Source organism: Aphis gossypii, chromosome X (assembly GCF_020184175.1).
Source record: "Aphis gossypii isolate Hap1 chromosome X, ASM2018417v2, whole genome shotgun sequence".
NCBI classification, from domain to species: domain Eukaryota; kingdom Metazoa; phylum Arthropoda; class Insecta; order Hemiptera; family Aphididae; genus Aphis; species Aphis gossypii.
The window spans coordinates 26,212,274-26,228,226 of NC_065533.1; the positions used below are offsets into that span (position 1 = coordinate 26,212,274).

The 15,953-nt window shown below is 26.2% G+C and overlaps 1 protein-coding gene across 2 annotated transcripts; it reads left to right on the forward strand.

The window, feature by feature from the left end:
- Positions 1 to 1,586: 1,586 nt before the first annotated feature.
- On the forward strand, positions 1,587 to 15,044 carry LOC114130051 (coiled-coil domain-containing protein 39). Of its 2 annotated transcripts, XR_007605682.1 has the most exons (18): positions 1,587 to 1,844; positions 4,713 to 4,832; positions 5,065 to 5,211; positions 8,437 to 8,595; positions 8,660 to 8,881; positions 8,947 to 9,138; positions 9,237 to 9,452; positions 9,526 to 9,741; positions 9,804 to 9,968; positions 10,039 to 10,138; positions 10,229 to 10,383; positions 10,530 to 10,956; positions 11,020 to 11,126; positions 12,380 to 12,592; positions 13,146 to 13,369; positions 13,472 to 13,578; positions 14,109 to 14,203; positions 14,297 to 15,044. XR_007605682.1 is itself a non-coding variant. In XM_050206013.1 (17 exons), the coding sequence occupies exons 1-17, from the start codon at positions 1,737 to 1,739 to the stop codon at positions 14,138 to 14,140; spliced, it is 2,910 nt and encodes a 969-aa protein (XP_050061970.1). In that variant the 5' UTR covers positions 1,587 to 1,736; the 3' UTR covers positions 14,141 to 14,252. The 2 variants fall into 2 exon arrangements, 1 of the variants encoding a protein (XP_050061970.1); XM_050206013.1 differs by lacking the exon at positions 14,297 to 15,044 and having other exon boundaries at positions 14,109 to 14,252.
- The last annotated feature ends 909 nt before the right edge of the window (positions 15,045 to 15,953 follow it).

Below are 15,953 nucleotides of genomic sequence, written 5' to 3' on the forward strand. Positions count from 1 at the left end.
CTCTGCTGTATAGAGTGATAAATTATAGTAATAACTAATAAGTGTCAAGTGTGCTTCGACATTGGATAGGTCACTATAATGGATATGTTACATTATAATTTAATGAAAACTTGTTAGAAAAGTACTAAATACGAAAAAAATTTAAGAGTGGTGACAACCTTTATCACTACCTAACTACTAAGGTATATTTTAATACTTAATGATAAACTATTCATATTTATATTACTATAATAGTAACTTATTTCACTATTATAGTGATATGGCAGGCACTATATTGAATTAATTTTTCCGAAAATATTGCATTTCTATTTTATTTATACTATTAATTAATCATATTATATTTGAGAGAGATATTTTTTTTCAATGCTCTTAAAAACTGTCTTACCTATTCATGTCTATATTGGTAGGTATATAAATATATAATACACTATAAGATGTAGATTTTTTATAATAATATACGATTGAGGTGCGGTTGAGAACGACATTTTTTTTTCTTTTTAATTATATGATTGAGAACGTTGGAGTTTATTTTGCAAAATTTAATAATATTGTTACCGAACGATATTTAACGAATTTATAACAAAATGTTTATACATATTTGTATTCGTTTATGATTGTTATAATCATGGTTATTGATATCAAATTTATAATTATGAATTCGTTTTATATTTATTAGATATAGCCTTATATCAGATCCCTATATTTTTTATAAGATTATAATAATTATAGACTTTGTTCAAGAATATTTTTATTGTACATTATATTTATGTATAGATTCATTAGTTAGTATAGGGAAACTATTTTAACAATTTATATTATTATTTTATTTATATTTTTCACCATCATACTTATATTTCAAATTTAACAATTAGATTTTTCTTAAACTAATAAGGGTTAACTTGCACTTAATTGTGTCCAACTTAAAAATCAGTCGTTTGACTATAAAAATTTAACAAAATACAACGCGTTCGATAGCCAAATAAATTACGTGCTATGGAAATTCGTTCTTAACTGTCTTGGTTTTTGTGTCAGCAATAAGTTCTTTGTTAATTTTAAGTGTTCACTGCAAACAGCGTAAACGTTTGGCGAAAAAGATACAGCATTCGTAATCGCTCGATATCCATTTTTGTACATAACAAAACAAGAAGCAAATAATTAAATTTATTTTCATATTTTTTCCGGTAATTGTGGATTGATTGTTGAACATTTAAGAGTAAGAATTTATAAACTTGTAGTTAATATGTACACCACACGTATTATACATGAAGTACGAATATATCGCCAAGTACCTACCTACCAAGAGACCTTTATGAAAATAATGCTATTAGTACAAATGTACAATAGTACTTAAACAGAAACTTCAAGTCTGAGTAAGTATTAAATCATTAAATGTTGTCATGACGTAGGTATTGATTTGTAAACAGTATAGTAGGTATCTACCGCCCTATCGACTACCTAGATACCCTACAAACTATGATACACGCACCATGCCAACATTGTGTAATCTAATCGGACAAATACATCTGCATAATAATAACATTGTGCATCGTAGGTACTAGGTAGGAATATTTTTTTATCACACTTCGTTACCATAGCGACAGTTTTGTATACTTCACGTTTGTTTCTCTGATTTTGTCAACAACTTTTTCATTCCTTATGAACATTTGCAAAAGCTCTTTAGTTTAATTACCGATTTAAGTTTCTAACTAATCTTTGGTCCCGGATATCAAGTAAAAATGGCGTATGACAACAAGTTAATAACAGACATAATGAAGGACATTGGCTGTGGTGATGGCTTTCACGTACCGGTGGCAAATGAAGAAAATCAATTACTCGAAAACGAGGTACACTATATCCTATGACCTATAACATTACTTATAATTTGTAATTACTTATTACTATGTAAATAAAATTAATAATCATGTATTATAAATTATGATATAATATTTTTATAAAAGATTCAATAAAATTTTAAACAATAATTTCAAATAGATATTATTACTTATGCTCTAAAACCTCTTATATACAGTTTACCAATTTAGAGAACACTGAATTTCTCGGCCGGATTTTTTTGGAATAAATCGATTTTTTTTACAAACTGCTAGTATATGAATACGCATTTTCCGATAAATTTCAAAATTTTTGGTCTACGCATTCTCAGTAAAAACTATTTTGAATACCATATTCGGATAGGTATATTTTTTTAAGTAATTTAGATGTATCAATTATGGTTCTAAATTCAAAATTGGCTAAATAAGAGCTATGTCAATTTTAAAAATAATATATATCTTTTGTATTATTTTTAAAAATGTATAAAATCATTCAAAATTAGTTCTTATTGGTTACTTTTTGAATATTTGTACCTACGTTTTTTTTTTTTTTAAGTATCATAAACAAGACTAACATAAAAATAGGTACTTATAAAATTGTAACCATTCTAAAAAAAAAATACATATAAATATTTAAAAAGTAACCAATAAGAATTAACTATATGTGATTTATAAATTTTAAAAATAATATAAAAAATGTATTATTTATTAAAATTGAAATGGCTTTTATTCAGTCAATTTTGAATTTAGATACACCAAAATTCAAAATTGATTAAAAAAAATAGGCCTATCCGAATATGGTGTTCAAAATAGGTGTTGCTATTAAAAAATAAAAATTTTTACTGAGCATGCGCAGACCAAAATTTCAAAAAATTTTTAAATGTATCGGAAAATGTGTATTTATATACTACTATTTGTAAAAAATTCGATTTATTCCAAAAATTCCGGCCGAGAAATTCAGTGTTCCCTAAATTGGTGAACACCTTGAATAGTGCTTACTTATTTATTATTCTTAATTTGAAAAAAATATCTATGGATTATAACAGCAATCCTATACGCGTATGGATATAATAATTTATAACATAGTATACTTGCATGTAAATATAAATAGAGGTATGGTATATATGTATATAGGTAATACCTATATTTGAGTTAATACATTTTAGTTTCGATTTTTAAAAAGTAATAAGTTACTTCACTCGTTGTAGGTACTAAAATACATTTTTAATGAAATAATTTAGTTTAAAAAATAGTATGAAATACATAAAAATAAGTATTCAAGGTACAAAAAAAAAAATAAAAAATAAAAATATAAGGAATTCTTAACTATAAAATAATTTTTAAATGATATCTAGCAAAATTTCGTCAAACTTATTATAATGAGATTTGCTCATTATCATTATTTAATCCAAATATTAAGAATACTTGACTTGAAATTTGAAGTTTTTTGACCGACCAAACATTTCAATTTTTTTTTAAAATATGTATGAAAAGTTTCATATGTCTATTAACAGCCAAAAAGAGTCAAAATACTTTTGATAATACCTATAAATGGTATAACTTATACCATGTATATTATATAAATACTTTTTTTTCTGTTATACAACTAACAGCGTAAAATTATGTAGGTTCATATAGGCTATAGATGTTATAGTAAACATTAATATAAATATTTGGTTAAAGTTTCAAGTATCTGAGATTATTTGTCTTTAAATAACAATAATGAGAAAATGTATTTTGTTGAAAACTGATTTTGCGTAAAAATGTTAATTTTTCCCTATATTTATTTTTGTTTTTCCCAATTTTTTTAATACAAGTATTGAGAATTTTTCAATTTTCACTATGTAATATTTTCATACTGTTTCTTACCAGAAATATATTGGTTGAAAATACAAAAAAAAAATTCTATCATTGTAAAATCAATACATTAATTGCTCAGTTAGTATTTAGTAATATAATTATAATAATTATAGTTATTACCTACTCTAATAATATGGTATATAATATGTACCTATTGCTTATATTTTATTAGTTTTAGACAATATAATTAGTTTAACTACGGTACTCTTAATAGAGAATTAAATTACTAGTAGCAATAAATATATGATAAAATATCCTTAAAAATATAGATTAGTAGATCGTATTAGTTCAGAATTACTTATAAAACTGTGTGTTCGAACTATGGTCAAAATGCTCCTATAAATAGAATAATGCAACTTGTAAACCATTTAAGTGTTGATCTTTTTTCTTGTAAGTCAATAGATGATTTCAATTATAATCTAAATAGCTTTTTGGATGGTTAAATATTACATTCTATGTCCTTTGTATTAAATTAAGTTTTTTTATTAATATATATTTTTATATTATTTTTATTATTCAATACTTTCTTGTGAATTATTTTGGCTATAAATGTTTATAACTTATGTATGATAATTTAACCTATCTTACTATTTGTACATTTTTTCTCACATAAACTGTAATAACAATATATTATTGTAAGCTATAGACATAAGTTTGTAATTATTGTAACTGGGTACGCCCGTTTAAATATTCAAATAAATAAATAACTTAGAATTCGTACAATATTTAGTATTTACTGATTAGGGCACTTTTTAAAATTACAATTACAGGGTATACTTAAAATTATAAAAGCTACGGAACAATAGAGCAAGTTCCTTGGTTTTTTTTTTTAGATGTATTAGTTCAGTTATGTTTAATGTAACTTTATTTGTATTTATACGACTATAATAATAATATAATACTTATATTAAATTTTTCTTATTTTTTTTTATTTTAGTTTAGCAATATTTATATCAGTATAATACCTAAAAATAATTTTGTCTTAATAAAACTTTTAATCTAATGTGTTAAAATGTTTAATAGATAAAAGAATTACTTAAAAAAAAAGCGGAACTATTGGTTACTGATGAATCTTTAGATAATGAATTACAAGATAATAAAAATATATTAACCAATTTATCATCTCACGAGGTTCAAAATCAGGTAAATCTACTTATTTTTTATTCTAATAAGCATTGTTGTAAAGTATTTAAAATAATTAAAATTAATTTTAACGAATACCCAGTATAAACGAAGTACTTTTCAACGTTTTTTTTACAATTTATTGTGCTAATAAATTTATAATAATTACTATTAAAAAATTTCAATATTTCGTATTTATATATTAATATAAATATACTTAATTCATGTTTGTATATTCCATTTTTTTGAATAGAAATTGATAATAGCAAATCGTCAACAACATGAGACGGAACAACATATGTTGGTGGCAGCTCAAAACGACAACGACTATTTAACCCGGGAAAATAAAACACTGAAACAAAATTTCATTGAATTGATTGAAAATCAGAATAAAATGGAAGTATGGGATATTTGGTTAATAATTAAAATCTATTATATTTATTATTCTTATGACCTATCGCTTATCCAAATCGTAAGCTATGATTATCAATGAATGCAATTTAAAATCATTAAATTATTTCCAATGCAATAGTATTGAAAATTAAATACATATTTAAGCGTTTTCAGATCGTTATATTCTATGATTTATTTTAATCATAGCCTAGAAGTAGTTTATAAAATAGTTAGTTTAAAATATGTAATTTAAATTAATTCAAACCATAAATCGTAAATATTTATTTAATATTATCAGGCTCTTATAAATTGTATCTTAGGTACTATCTACTTATTATATGATTGCCAGATAATAAGAACAAGACAATAATAATCAGGACTTGGAAGATAGAAGTTAGTTAGGCTCTTTAAATAACAATATAAATCGTCAAATACTTATTAAAAAAAAAAAAAATAATTAATTACTCATTAGTTGTAATTATTATTATTATTATTATTATTACTCATCTGTATTATAAATGTATTTATATTTATCATTGTTTTTCTATAGTTTTTTGAGCTATTTTTATTTAGTTTTATAATCATTTAAAAAAATTTAACCTGTTACATCATATATATAAAATTATAAGTAAAAGTATATGACAGTTTGTCCTTATGCATTATTCCTTATGTATGGTAGGTGTTAGGTGTATTAGTATTTACATTATTATTGTATACTATTATACGAATTACAACAAATTTTGATTATAATAGTTATTAAGATTAAAATGAATTTTAAACTTTAATTTCTTCCATACCTAAGAGATTGACTTATATTCTAAGATATCTTCAATTATAGCAATCCACTTTACAAGCAATTTAATTGACCACTGTTGATGCAGCCCTATGTGCAAGAACCTATGTCATTAAATTCAAAAGCTTTTCTAAAATAATTATTATATTACATTATTTTAAAAATAAAAAATAAATTGGGTGGTTGTTTTGTATCAAAACTGGTTCTCTCAGTTTGTTTAAAAAATGAAAATATATGATAATAAAACCAAATCTTATTGATACCTAATCGTCCTGATCATTATTTAATACCTAACTAAATTTAATGATAATATTTATAATGTTATAAATCACACCGTTCAGTTGTAGAAACGTTGTAGAAACATTTAGGAACACTTAGAATTTATGCAGTGCAGTGCAGCTTGAGAATGAGAACTCATGGGTTGCAGCCATTTGATGGCGGGCGGGTCGCGGGGGTCACGGGCCAGTTTTCGTGGCGCGGACTTAAGTATGTAATAGGAATGTATGCTGTAGGTAGGCCGTGGAATGAGTTTCTATACTACCGCTGCCGTCGCCACCGCTGGCATTGGAAACACACGGCGCGGAAACTGCGAAATGAGTAGTGACAAGTCCATGGGCCCCTGGTACTCTGGACTCAATTTGAGTCCACGGTTTGCACGGTTTTTTACCATAAAATCGATAATAATTTTTTTTCATCAGATTGAACCAACCTTGCTGGATTGTGAAAAGAAGCAGCATGATTTTTTTTTTTACCAAACCCTAGATATCACATACTTGTATTTAACATAGGTACTTAGTTTAATAACGATTTGAGAATAATTAAAATTTTAAATATTATAATATTATATTTTATAATATTTAATACTAAATCAGCCATTGGATCTTTGTTGTTAACTCACGGGATCGAATGTAACAGCGGTTTCATGTGTCAAAAACTTAGACAGTGATCAGAAGGCTACAGACTGCCGTAGTTAAAAGCTGGTTGTAATTATCAAAAGTAGTACATTACAAACAGAAAATTTATTTGTGTCCAATACTAAAATAGACCATTAAATCAATTATTTTTTTTAAATCCTATAATATAGAAAAAGTATAATATGTATAATGTATAGTTTTAAGATTTATATTAAGCTTTACATTTTATCTTATATATTATTTTACGTCTTTATTTCGCTCATTTTAAATAAGAATGTAGTGTAGTAAAAAAAAAATAATAATGTCATATGTACTTACATATAATTTAGCACAAGCCAACTGACCTTTCGTTTCATTTTATTATAAAATAAAATATAATAATTGTAAAAACATTAAAAATATTTAATAATATAAATCACAAAAGGAATAAAACTATATTTTGACAGTGAAATATTGTGTACATTGTACCTATATTATTATACATTATTATTTATTTAAATTAAAATTATTTTTTAAGTGCTAATAACTGATCCATATTTAATCTTATAATTTGTATACATTTTTTTTTTAAGTACAACTATATATTATTAAGTTCTCACTGTTCGTAGTGATTACGAACTATCAACTACGTGACTGTTATACTATAAAAATACTACTTTCGTCCTACTAATAACTAGTAAATGTATTTCAACTAAATATGTTTGATCCCATTTTTGTATGAGAAAACATTTAAAAATAACCGCAGTTCATAATAAAATAAAATTAGCACTAAACGATTTAAGTATGTAAATATTATCAAATTGCAATTTATTATATGATATCAAGGAATGAAGGAAATGTGAAACAAATTGTTATCTTACTTAGTATGATCCAAGAATAACAAAAACAATATGTAAAAGCTAGAGTTTCCTAGCACTTATATTAATTATGAGTTGTAGAATTAATGTTTAATAGAAAATACGAATGCTTACAACATACAAACAATAAATGTGTAATAATAATAGTGAATGAATGGTAGTATTGTTAAAAATTTTCGTTTATGTATAAATATAATTGATATTTTTCCTAAATTGATAAATTCATTGTTTTAATTTTTAAGATATTACATTTATGATCAGTAAATTGTGAATTTTATGTGTTTAAAACGAATCAAATGAAAGGCGTGAAAGGCGTTTGAATAAATAGACGTTTTAATTCATAGGTATTGTATATAATTTTTTTTTTTTTTTTTATAAAATAAATATAAACTAAATAAGCAAACAGTATTTGACAATTTATATAGTTATATTATTTTTATACTTAAAGATTGAATTGGTTTAAAAATTACTCAATGAATACAACACGTAAGTTGTATATACGTATAGCGTATACGTTATTAATAATAACGTATTTTAATAACTTATTATAAATAACGCTACCTTATGTGTGTATAGTTACATATTTAAATCAATAAAATATAATTGTATACAAATTATAAATGTATTGAGTGTTTATTACATTATTTTCTTTAAAATTACATTATTAGAGTGAGTTGGTAAAAAACGACGAACAAATAAAAAAATTGAGGGAAACTATCGAGTGGGGCGAAGAAACGCTTTCGGAATGGAACAACGACTTGACCAAACGATGTACGGATGTAAATATTCTTGAGAGATATCATTTGGAGGATAATAATAGGTTTAAGGTAATAACTAAAATGAAGCGTAATTAGTTTAAGAATATACACTTATAAAATATACATAATTTAGGAATTGGAATTACGAAGACAATATCTTCAACGGGATGTAATTGAAAGAGAGTCTATCGTGGAAAAAGAAGTTGGTGAATTGCTTCAAGTAGAAAGAGAACTGGAACAAACTGCTAAGTTAACTAGACAAGCACAACATGAAAGAAATCATCGACTTGAACAATGGGAAAACGCTGCTAATTTTTTGAACTCTAATCAAAAAGATTCGCAAAATACTATTGAAGTCAGTATAATTGTATTTGAGATGAAACGATTTCTTAAAATGTTAATTATGAATTGAAATTACAGGAAATCAATAAAATTAGATTGGCTGCTCGTGAAATTTATGATAACATGAATGAAAATAAACAAAAGTATCATGAATATTTAGAGAAAAATGAAGAATTAGAATATAAAATGGAAGAAATAAATAAAGTCAATAATGAGCTGAAGTTATCGACCCTTAATAAGCTTTCGGAAACTGAGGATTTACAATCAGAGGTTAAGATTTAAAATACATTGTATTAATATTTTATATAGTATATTATATAACCTGTTTGTTCGTTATCCATGTAATTATTTCCTCAAAATGTTCATAGGTGTTATCAGCTCAAAAAGCTCTTGGTGTTATGGGCAATAAGTTAGAAAATGAGCGTACAAAACGTAAGCATATGGAAAACGAATTAACAAAATTGAAAACTCAGATAGAACAAAAAGAAAAAGGCTTATCAAAAATAAAAGATGATTTGTCTAAAATCAAAAACCAGTCTATGACTACAGAGGAGAGGTTAAATGAACTGAATTCGATCTATAATGTATTAAAGTTTGATTTAAGAAATATTATTTATTAGTAAAAATACTTAATTATTATTATTTGTTTTGTCGTAGCAAAAAAAAATTGATGCAGAAAAATTCTTATCGGAAAAAAATAAAATGCTTAGTGTTGCGTATAGCGTAAGAAATGAGATAAACCAGGAAAAAATTAACATTGATTTGTTAACAAGTCAATTAGAACGAATTTGTAACAAACAAAATGTATTGAGCAAAGAAGAATCGAAATCAAAAAAATTAATTTTGGAAAAAAAAGAGCTCGTATATAACTTGGTAATAGGATTGAAATATCAAGAAAAACAATACATAAAGATATAACACAGCGATTATTTTAGAGCTTTCAGCTCGAAACTATACGTATAGCAATTGCTGAAGCCAAAGGAACCACGGATATTGAAGAAATGAAAGTTTTGCAAGAAAAGTTACAAAAATGTAATGAAGAGTTAAGCCAGGCCAATGAACACCAGCGTGAGTTGGAAAAGCAGTTGAAATCGACTGAAGTAGGTTACGATAAAATAGATACATATGACATATGCTATTAAAAATAATGAGAATATTATGACGTTTTAGAGCGAAACCCGACGTATAACAAAACAAATTGAAAAAAATGCTGTAGAATTAGAAACGCTCCGAAATCGAGTAGAGGAGTTGAACGTCACCAACGAAGGAGGTTTGATACGAATGCCAAGTGTAGCGTTAGTGTTATTGGGGTTGACTTAGCTAACGGTATTTTATGATTTGTTTTTCATATACAATAAAGGTGTTAAACAAATTCAAGCCTTAAAAGAAACAAATCATCGGTATCATATGGAGGAAATGATGGTGAAGCTCAAGATAGAACAAATGAAGAAGTTAACGGACAATGAATGCGAAAAAGTGTATTCGTTGGCTCAACAGCGTGAGGAATTAACTATGGTAGGTAAACATTTTTCATAAAAAATCACTGCAACATAACAAAATGTTACACTAATCGTTGAGACATACTTATAATATTTATTTAAAGTTGACGCGCATTTACGATTGTAATATTATATGGGCATCGGTGTTTTGCGTATGCGTAGGGCATAAACAATAGGAAAAGCGAAGTGGCAGAAATGTATAAGCGGATCAATGAGGAGAAAAAAATACTGTCAGATGAGAAGTCAACGATGAAACGAAAACTGGATTCGTTGGTCCAGTACATAGAACAGCGAAAGGCCAAGCATCAGATACTTGTATCTACGATGGGAGGCCCCTCGTCATCGGCGACAGTGGACGACGGTGATGACGATTGTGACGGTGCAGATGAAGACGTATCGTCGTTCAGAATTAGCGAACACCGGATCCGGGTGGCCCAAGAGAAGCTTGAGCTGCAGGAGACTGGTGACCGATTGGACGAGCGTGTGCAGAAGTTGGAGACCGAGATCCGGGCCATGGAGAACACGCTGCACGTACTCAATGCCAACAACAGTTGTTACAAGTCCGGAATGTCTTCCGTAAACCCCGCCAGTCGGTTTACCTCGGACCCATTTATCCGACATTAATTAGTAAATTTGTGTATATTTGTTGTAGGCGAAGAGTACAAAGAAAAGATCGCTTTAGAGGAGACTTACGAGAAACTTAATAGCATGTGGCTGCAGAAGAAAAAAACGCTCGAAAATTTGGAGAACGAAATTCGAGTGAGTACCTATAATAGTACCAATATACGATAATAAGGGATTGACGAATATAGATAAGTAGGTAATTATACGCCCGGTAAATCTAAATACGCATAAAAATATTTATGTAATGGGTCTACGCCAGTGTTTCCCAACCGGTGGTCCGCGGGCCACCGGTGGTCCGTGGGCCAGTCATAGGTGGTCCGCGGTACCTTTCTTCGTTTTCTATTAAAAATTATTAATTTTTTTTTAAACAGCGAAAAATATTTTTTTTCACCATAATATACGGTTATCTTATCGTTGTTTCTGCCGACGACCGATAAGTATTTTCCACTTTTATAAGTGTGTAGATATCAGGGTAATAAGGGTACAGTAAAATAATAAAATTTAACATTTTTCGATAAATTTTGTGTATTCTTGTTAATGAGCAAAAAAAAAAGGTCTTCCTAGTTTGCGTAAAATTGAGGTGATCCGCGACATATAAAATATTGTCAAAGTGGTCCATGGTGGTAAAAAGGTTGGGAAACACTGGTCTACGCGGAAAAAATATTCTAAAGTGAATGTTGTATACCTATATATTATAGTTTGTAGCAAAAAGATATTAATTATTTTTAAATATTTAAAGAAATTTTATTTTACATTTTTGTCTTAAAAAGTTATGCTCATAATACATAAATAAAAGTAGTAAATAGGCACTGATTTATAATAAATAAAATATTTTTCGATAAACATCTGACGGTTCTGGGTCAATTAATAGACAACTATTCAACTAATAACCAAAATACGACAAGACAATCGATTAACAATTAAATTTGTTATTTACCTTTTAATGTAGAATTTATAATAGAAACTGGAGCTCGACTAGTTTCTGAGGCATGATTATGATCTTTGTCGGATTTCAATTTACCTATGTCTTCCATCAATTAGAATTGTGGACGCATGCCCACTTAATTTATAAAAACTTTTTTTTATAATTCCAATAAAAGATTTTATTTTTATCTTTTAACATTAAATACCTTTTGACAATTAATTTTTCTCTACTTTGTTATGATCGGACAATGTTATAATATTCCTCCATTTGCGCACAGAGACTGTGTGCATCTCAGAAGGATCGATTGTCCTGTAGGTCGAATATTTTTTGGCGGGCGATTGTCCATCGCTTAATCTGACATCTACCTACTTATATTGCAGATATGGGTATTAGACTTTAATTATTAGCAAGGTTTAGTATTTGACATATGACAATACATTATTTTAAAAATAATGCATTGCAGGATCTAGAAGTTCAGTATAAGACAAGCAATGAAGAACTAGAAAGTTTAATTAATATCCGTGACATTAAAGAAAGTGAACGTGAACGCGTGCTTAAAGAGTCCAATGAACAATTAATGAAACTAAACCGAGCAAATAACCGAATTGAGTTTGATATGAAAACAATTGACAAGTGTTGTAATCCCGAAAAACGGAGTGCACTTGAATTAATAAAAGTATGATAACTGATAAGTATCAATAATATATAGTTTAAATAGATTCCAATACTTATTTTTGTTCACCTGCAATATCTGATATAATATTAGTTGCTATAATTATAAATTTCGAGTTATGAATGTATTTGTTTTACAATGAAATGTATTTTTTAGTGTCTTAACACACTTTTAATAATAAAAAAATAAAAAAAAATAAATGGGTATTTCAATATTGAGTGTATTTTCTGGTGGAAAATTGAATATAATTGTTAATTTTTAAAATAACTGCGGGAAAAAACGATATTATGATGGAAGTGTTTATGCAGCAAAAGTCATTTTTGTATTATTTTTTACGATTTTTAATTGTTTAATTTTACACTAATAAGTAATAATTAGCTATTACTAATCAGATAATGTAAGATAAATTAGATATTGCTGGTAATTTCAACCATAAAACTAGTAAAGGTATATTGTTTGTTAATTTTTATATTATTATATTTTATGCTGCCTTTTCAATGACGATAAATAAATACTCAAATTATTAAGACATGTTTAATGACTTGAGTTTTTACAGCGGGATATCGAGGTGAGAATGATGAAAAAAGTGAACAAGTGCGTTTTAGAACAATTATCGGAAATGTCTGTTCGACATATCGGAGTTGAACCGACTGTCAAGCAATACCTATTAGAAAAGAATTTGGAGCTACCAGCTGTTTCCGGTCTATTTTTGAATCAAATCAAATCAAGTTGTGGTTCTAGTTCAACGTCATTGATTAGCAGTAATTCCAGTATTAAAAGGTGAAAAACACTAATATAATATAGATATACTATGTTATTGCGTGTTTTAGTCCTACGATTAAATAGATTATAATATATTAATATTATTTATTTAAATTACAGCTATTTGGATGAAGACAAGCAGTGTTCGTATTCTGTTGTGAACGTAGAACCTGCGGCTTTAAGCGGCTCCATTAAATCCATTAAATCCATTAAATCCATTAAATCCGGTAAATATATAAGGCTATACTAACGAATACCTAGTATAAAATCAACACATATAATAATCCTGTACTTATTACTACAACACATTATACTTGATATTTATAATGTGTAAATAATTTATGAGATCATAATATTATACAAAAGTATTATAAATTGTAAAGATCAGAATTTTCCATCAAATGTTAATTTATTTAGCCCTTTTATCGAATAGCTTGCATACATGTATTGTAAATATATAATATATACATATATATATATCCGGCTGTGAAAAGAATATTTAATACGAAAGCTCGAATCAAAATACATTTTCAAATTATATTATAATTTGTATTATAATAATACAAATACTACACTACTTAACTATTGCCTATTGGCTCGTATATAAATGACAACGAAAATGTAAACGAAGCAAGGTTATTTTGAGTTTAATCTATATTAAACGCATAAATCAGAAAAATGATTGTTTTAAAATTTCATAATCTTGCGAAAGTTGGGCATTATTAATATTTATTTATTTAATTTTTTTTCCCAACAGGTACTTCAATTGTGACGAAACACAGCAAATGATAAAATTTTCTAGTTTTACGCATAAATATATTTTAATTTTGGGTATATGTGATACAACCAAAAGTAATAACACTTATCAAGTTCATTGAAATATACAATTCTATATTGTTAAGTGTGAAAAAGTGTCAATATTATAAATTGTCTTTTTGTTTTTAGATTTAAGGTGGTTGGAAGCAGAATACCAATTATTTTATGATTTAGATAAATGATTCAAAACTACATCTATTTAGAATAATCAAATTATTCGAATTTCAGTTCTGTAAAAACATTGAGTTTACCGTATTTTTTCTAAAGAAAATAGATTTTTGCTATTTTAATTTAAATTGTATTAAAATCCTATTATTATTTTTAAAATAGTCTGGAAGAAAGGACGATAAGTCAGTCAAACTATTTGTATGGAACTAAAATTAATTTATTCTTAGTATGTGAAGTTTTGACAGGTTTTATTAATTCTTAATTAGTAAAATTCATTTAAATCGTAGGAACAAAATATATATAATATATTTTTTAATTCAATGATAATATGAATATATTTTATATACGTGTTCCAAATATGAGGGTGGTGCTTGGTGCACTAAAATCTAAATAAGTGTTTACTAATTACTTCTTAAAAAAGGCCTTTAATCATCTCAAGTATTATAAATATATTATAATCTAAATCCATAAAAAACAAGACGTAAGTTAATAGAAACGTCAAAAAGTGGTGCTCAATTTATCATGTAGAACCCACATTGTAGGTTGATACGTTATAATGGTATTAATTTTTTTTTTAATATTTATACTTCACTACTATGTTTTTCTTATTTAATGTATTCTTTTTCATTGACTCACACCGTATTACCACTAATTTACTTGTTGACTACAGATTGTAAATTTTAATTTAAATAAATGATTTAAAAATTTTTTATATTAATTCTAATGAAAATAAAAATGTTTTTGATTTACCTATGTGTATTTGTAAGTATAGAATATTAATGTATATTATATCAATATGAATTTTTAATTTAAGAATTATAATGGTAATAACAAATTTTTATTTGATTATTGCATAATATGTTCAATTTTAAATTTTAGTTTGTTTAATTTTTGATGTAGAGTATTCCACTTAATAAAATTGTATAAATTTGATTAACATATTTTTGTATAATGTATTTCTCTTTGTTTTGAATGTGTAAAAAATAAACTAAGTAAATTAAATCATTTTAAACCAAGTTTTCAATTACAAATATATTATTAGTATATTATAATACAAGTATATTTATTAATTTATTATTATATGGGAAAATGCATATTCCTGCCCCTTTACCACAAAAGAAGAAATGATGTCCCTGCATTACGATACAACGATAATGTCGTTATTAACATTATTATTTATTACTAATGTACCTACGTGGTAAGCTTTTTTTTCTTGTCTTGATTAAATGAAACATCTGTGATTAGTGATGTCAAAAAATATATTAATATTATTTTGACATTGGCCATCTTGATGAATATTATTATCTGATATTTAAAAAAAATAAATAAATAATAATTAATTTTTTTTTATTATTTACTTTTTTCTTTTATAATCTAATAATAATATTCATTTTAAAATAATACTATAGTAGTATAGCAGCCTACGTGTGAGCAACCGTTTGTGATGTTAAAGTGAGTCGAGGTTATAAATAAAGTTAACAGAAATATTTCAGTGTTTTTTAATTGAAAAAAATAACTAATTGTTTAAACTTTAAACAATTGAAAACAAGACTAAGTCCTCAGGACTTTTGCACAGTTTAGCGTGAAGGTGCTCATTCTAACTTTGAGGAATCACGTC

Bases quoted from the DNA above. Each gene is read 5' to 3' on its own strand.
- LOC114130051 (XM_050206013.1), top strand. From the start codon at position 1,737: ATGGCGTATGACAACAAGTTAATAACAGACATAATGAAGGACATTGGC. The intron at 4,833-5,064 runs GTAAATCTACTT...TTTTTTGAATAG, and splicing joins CTCACGAGGTTCAAAATCAG to AAATTGATAATAGCAAATCG. The intron at 10,139-10,228 runs GTTTGATACGAA...TATACAATAAAG, and splicing joins GAACGTCACCAACGAAGGAG to GTGTTAAACAAATTCAAGCC.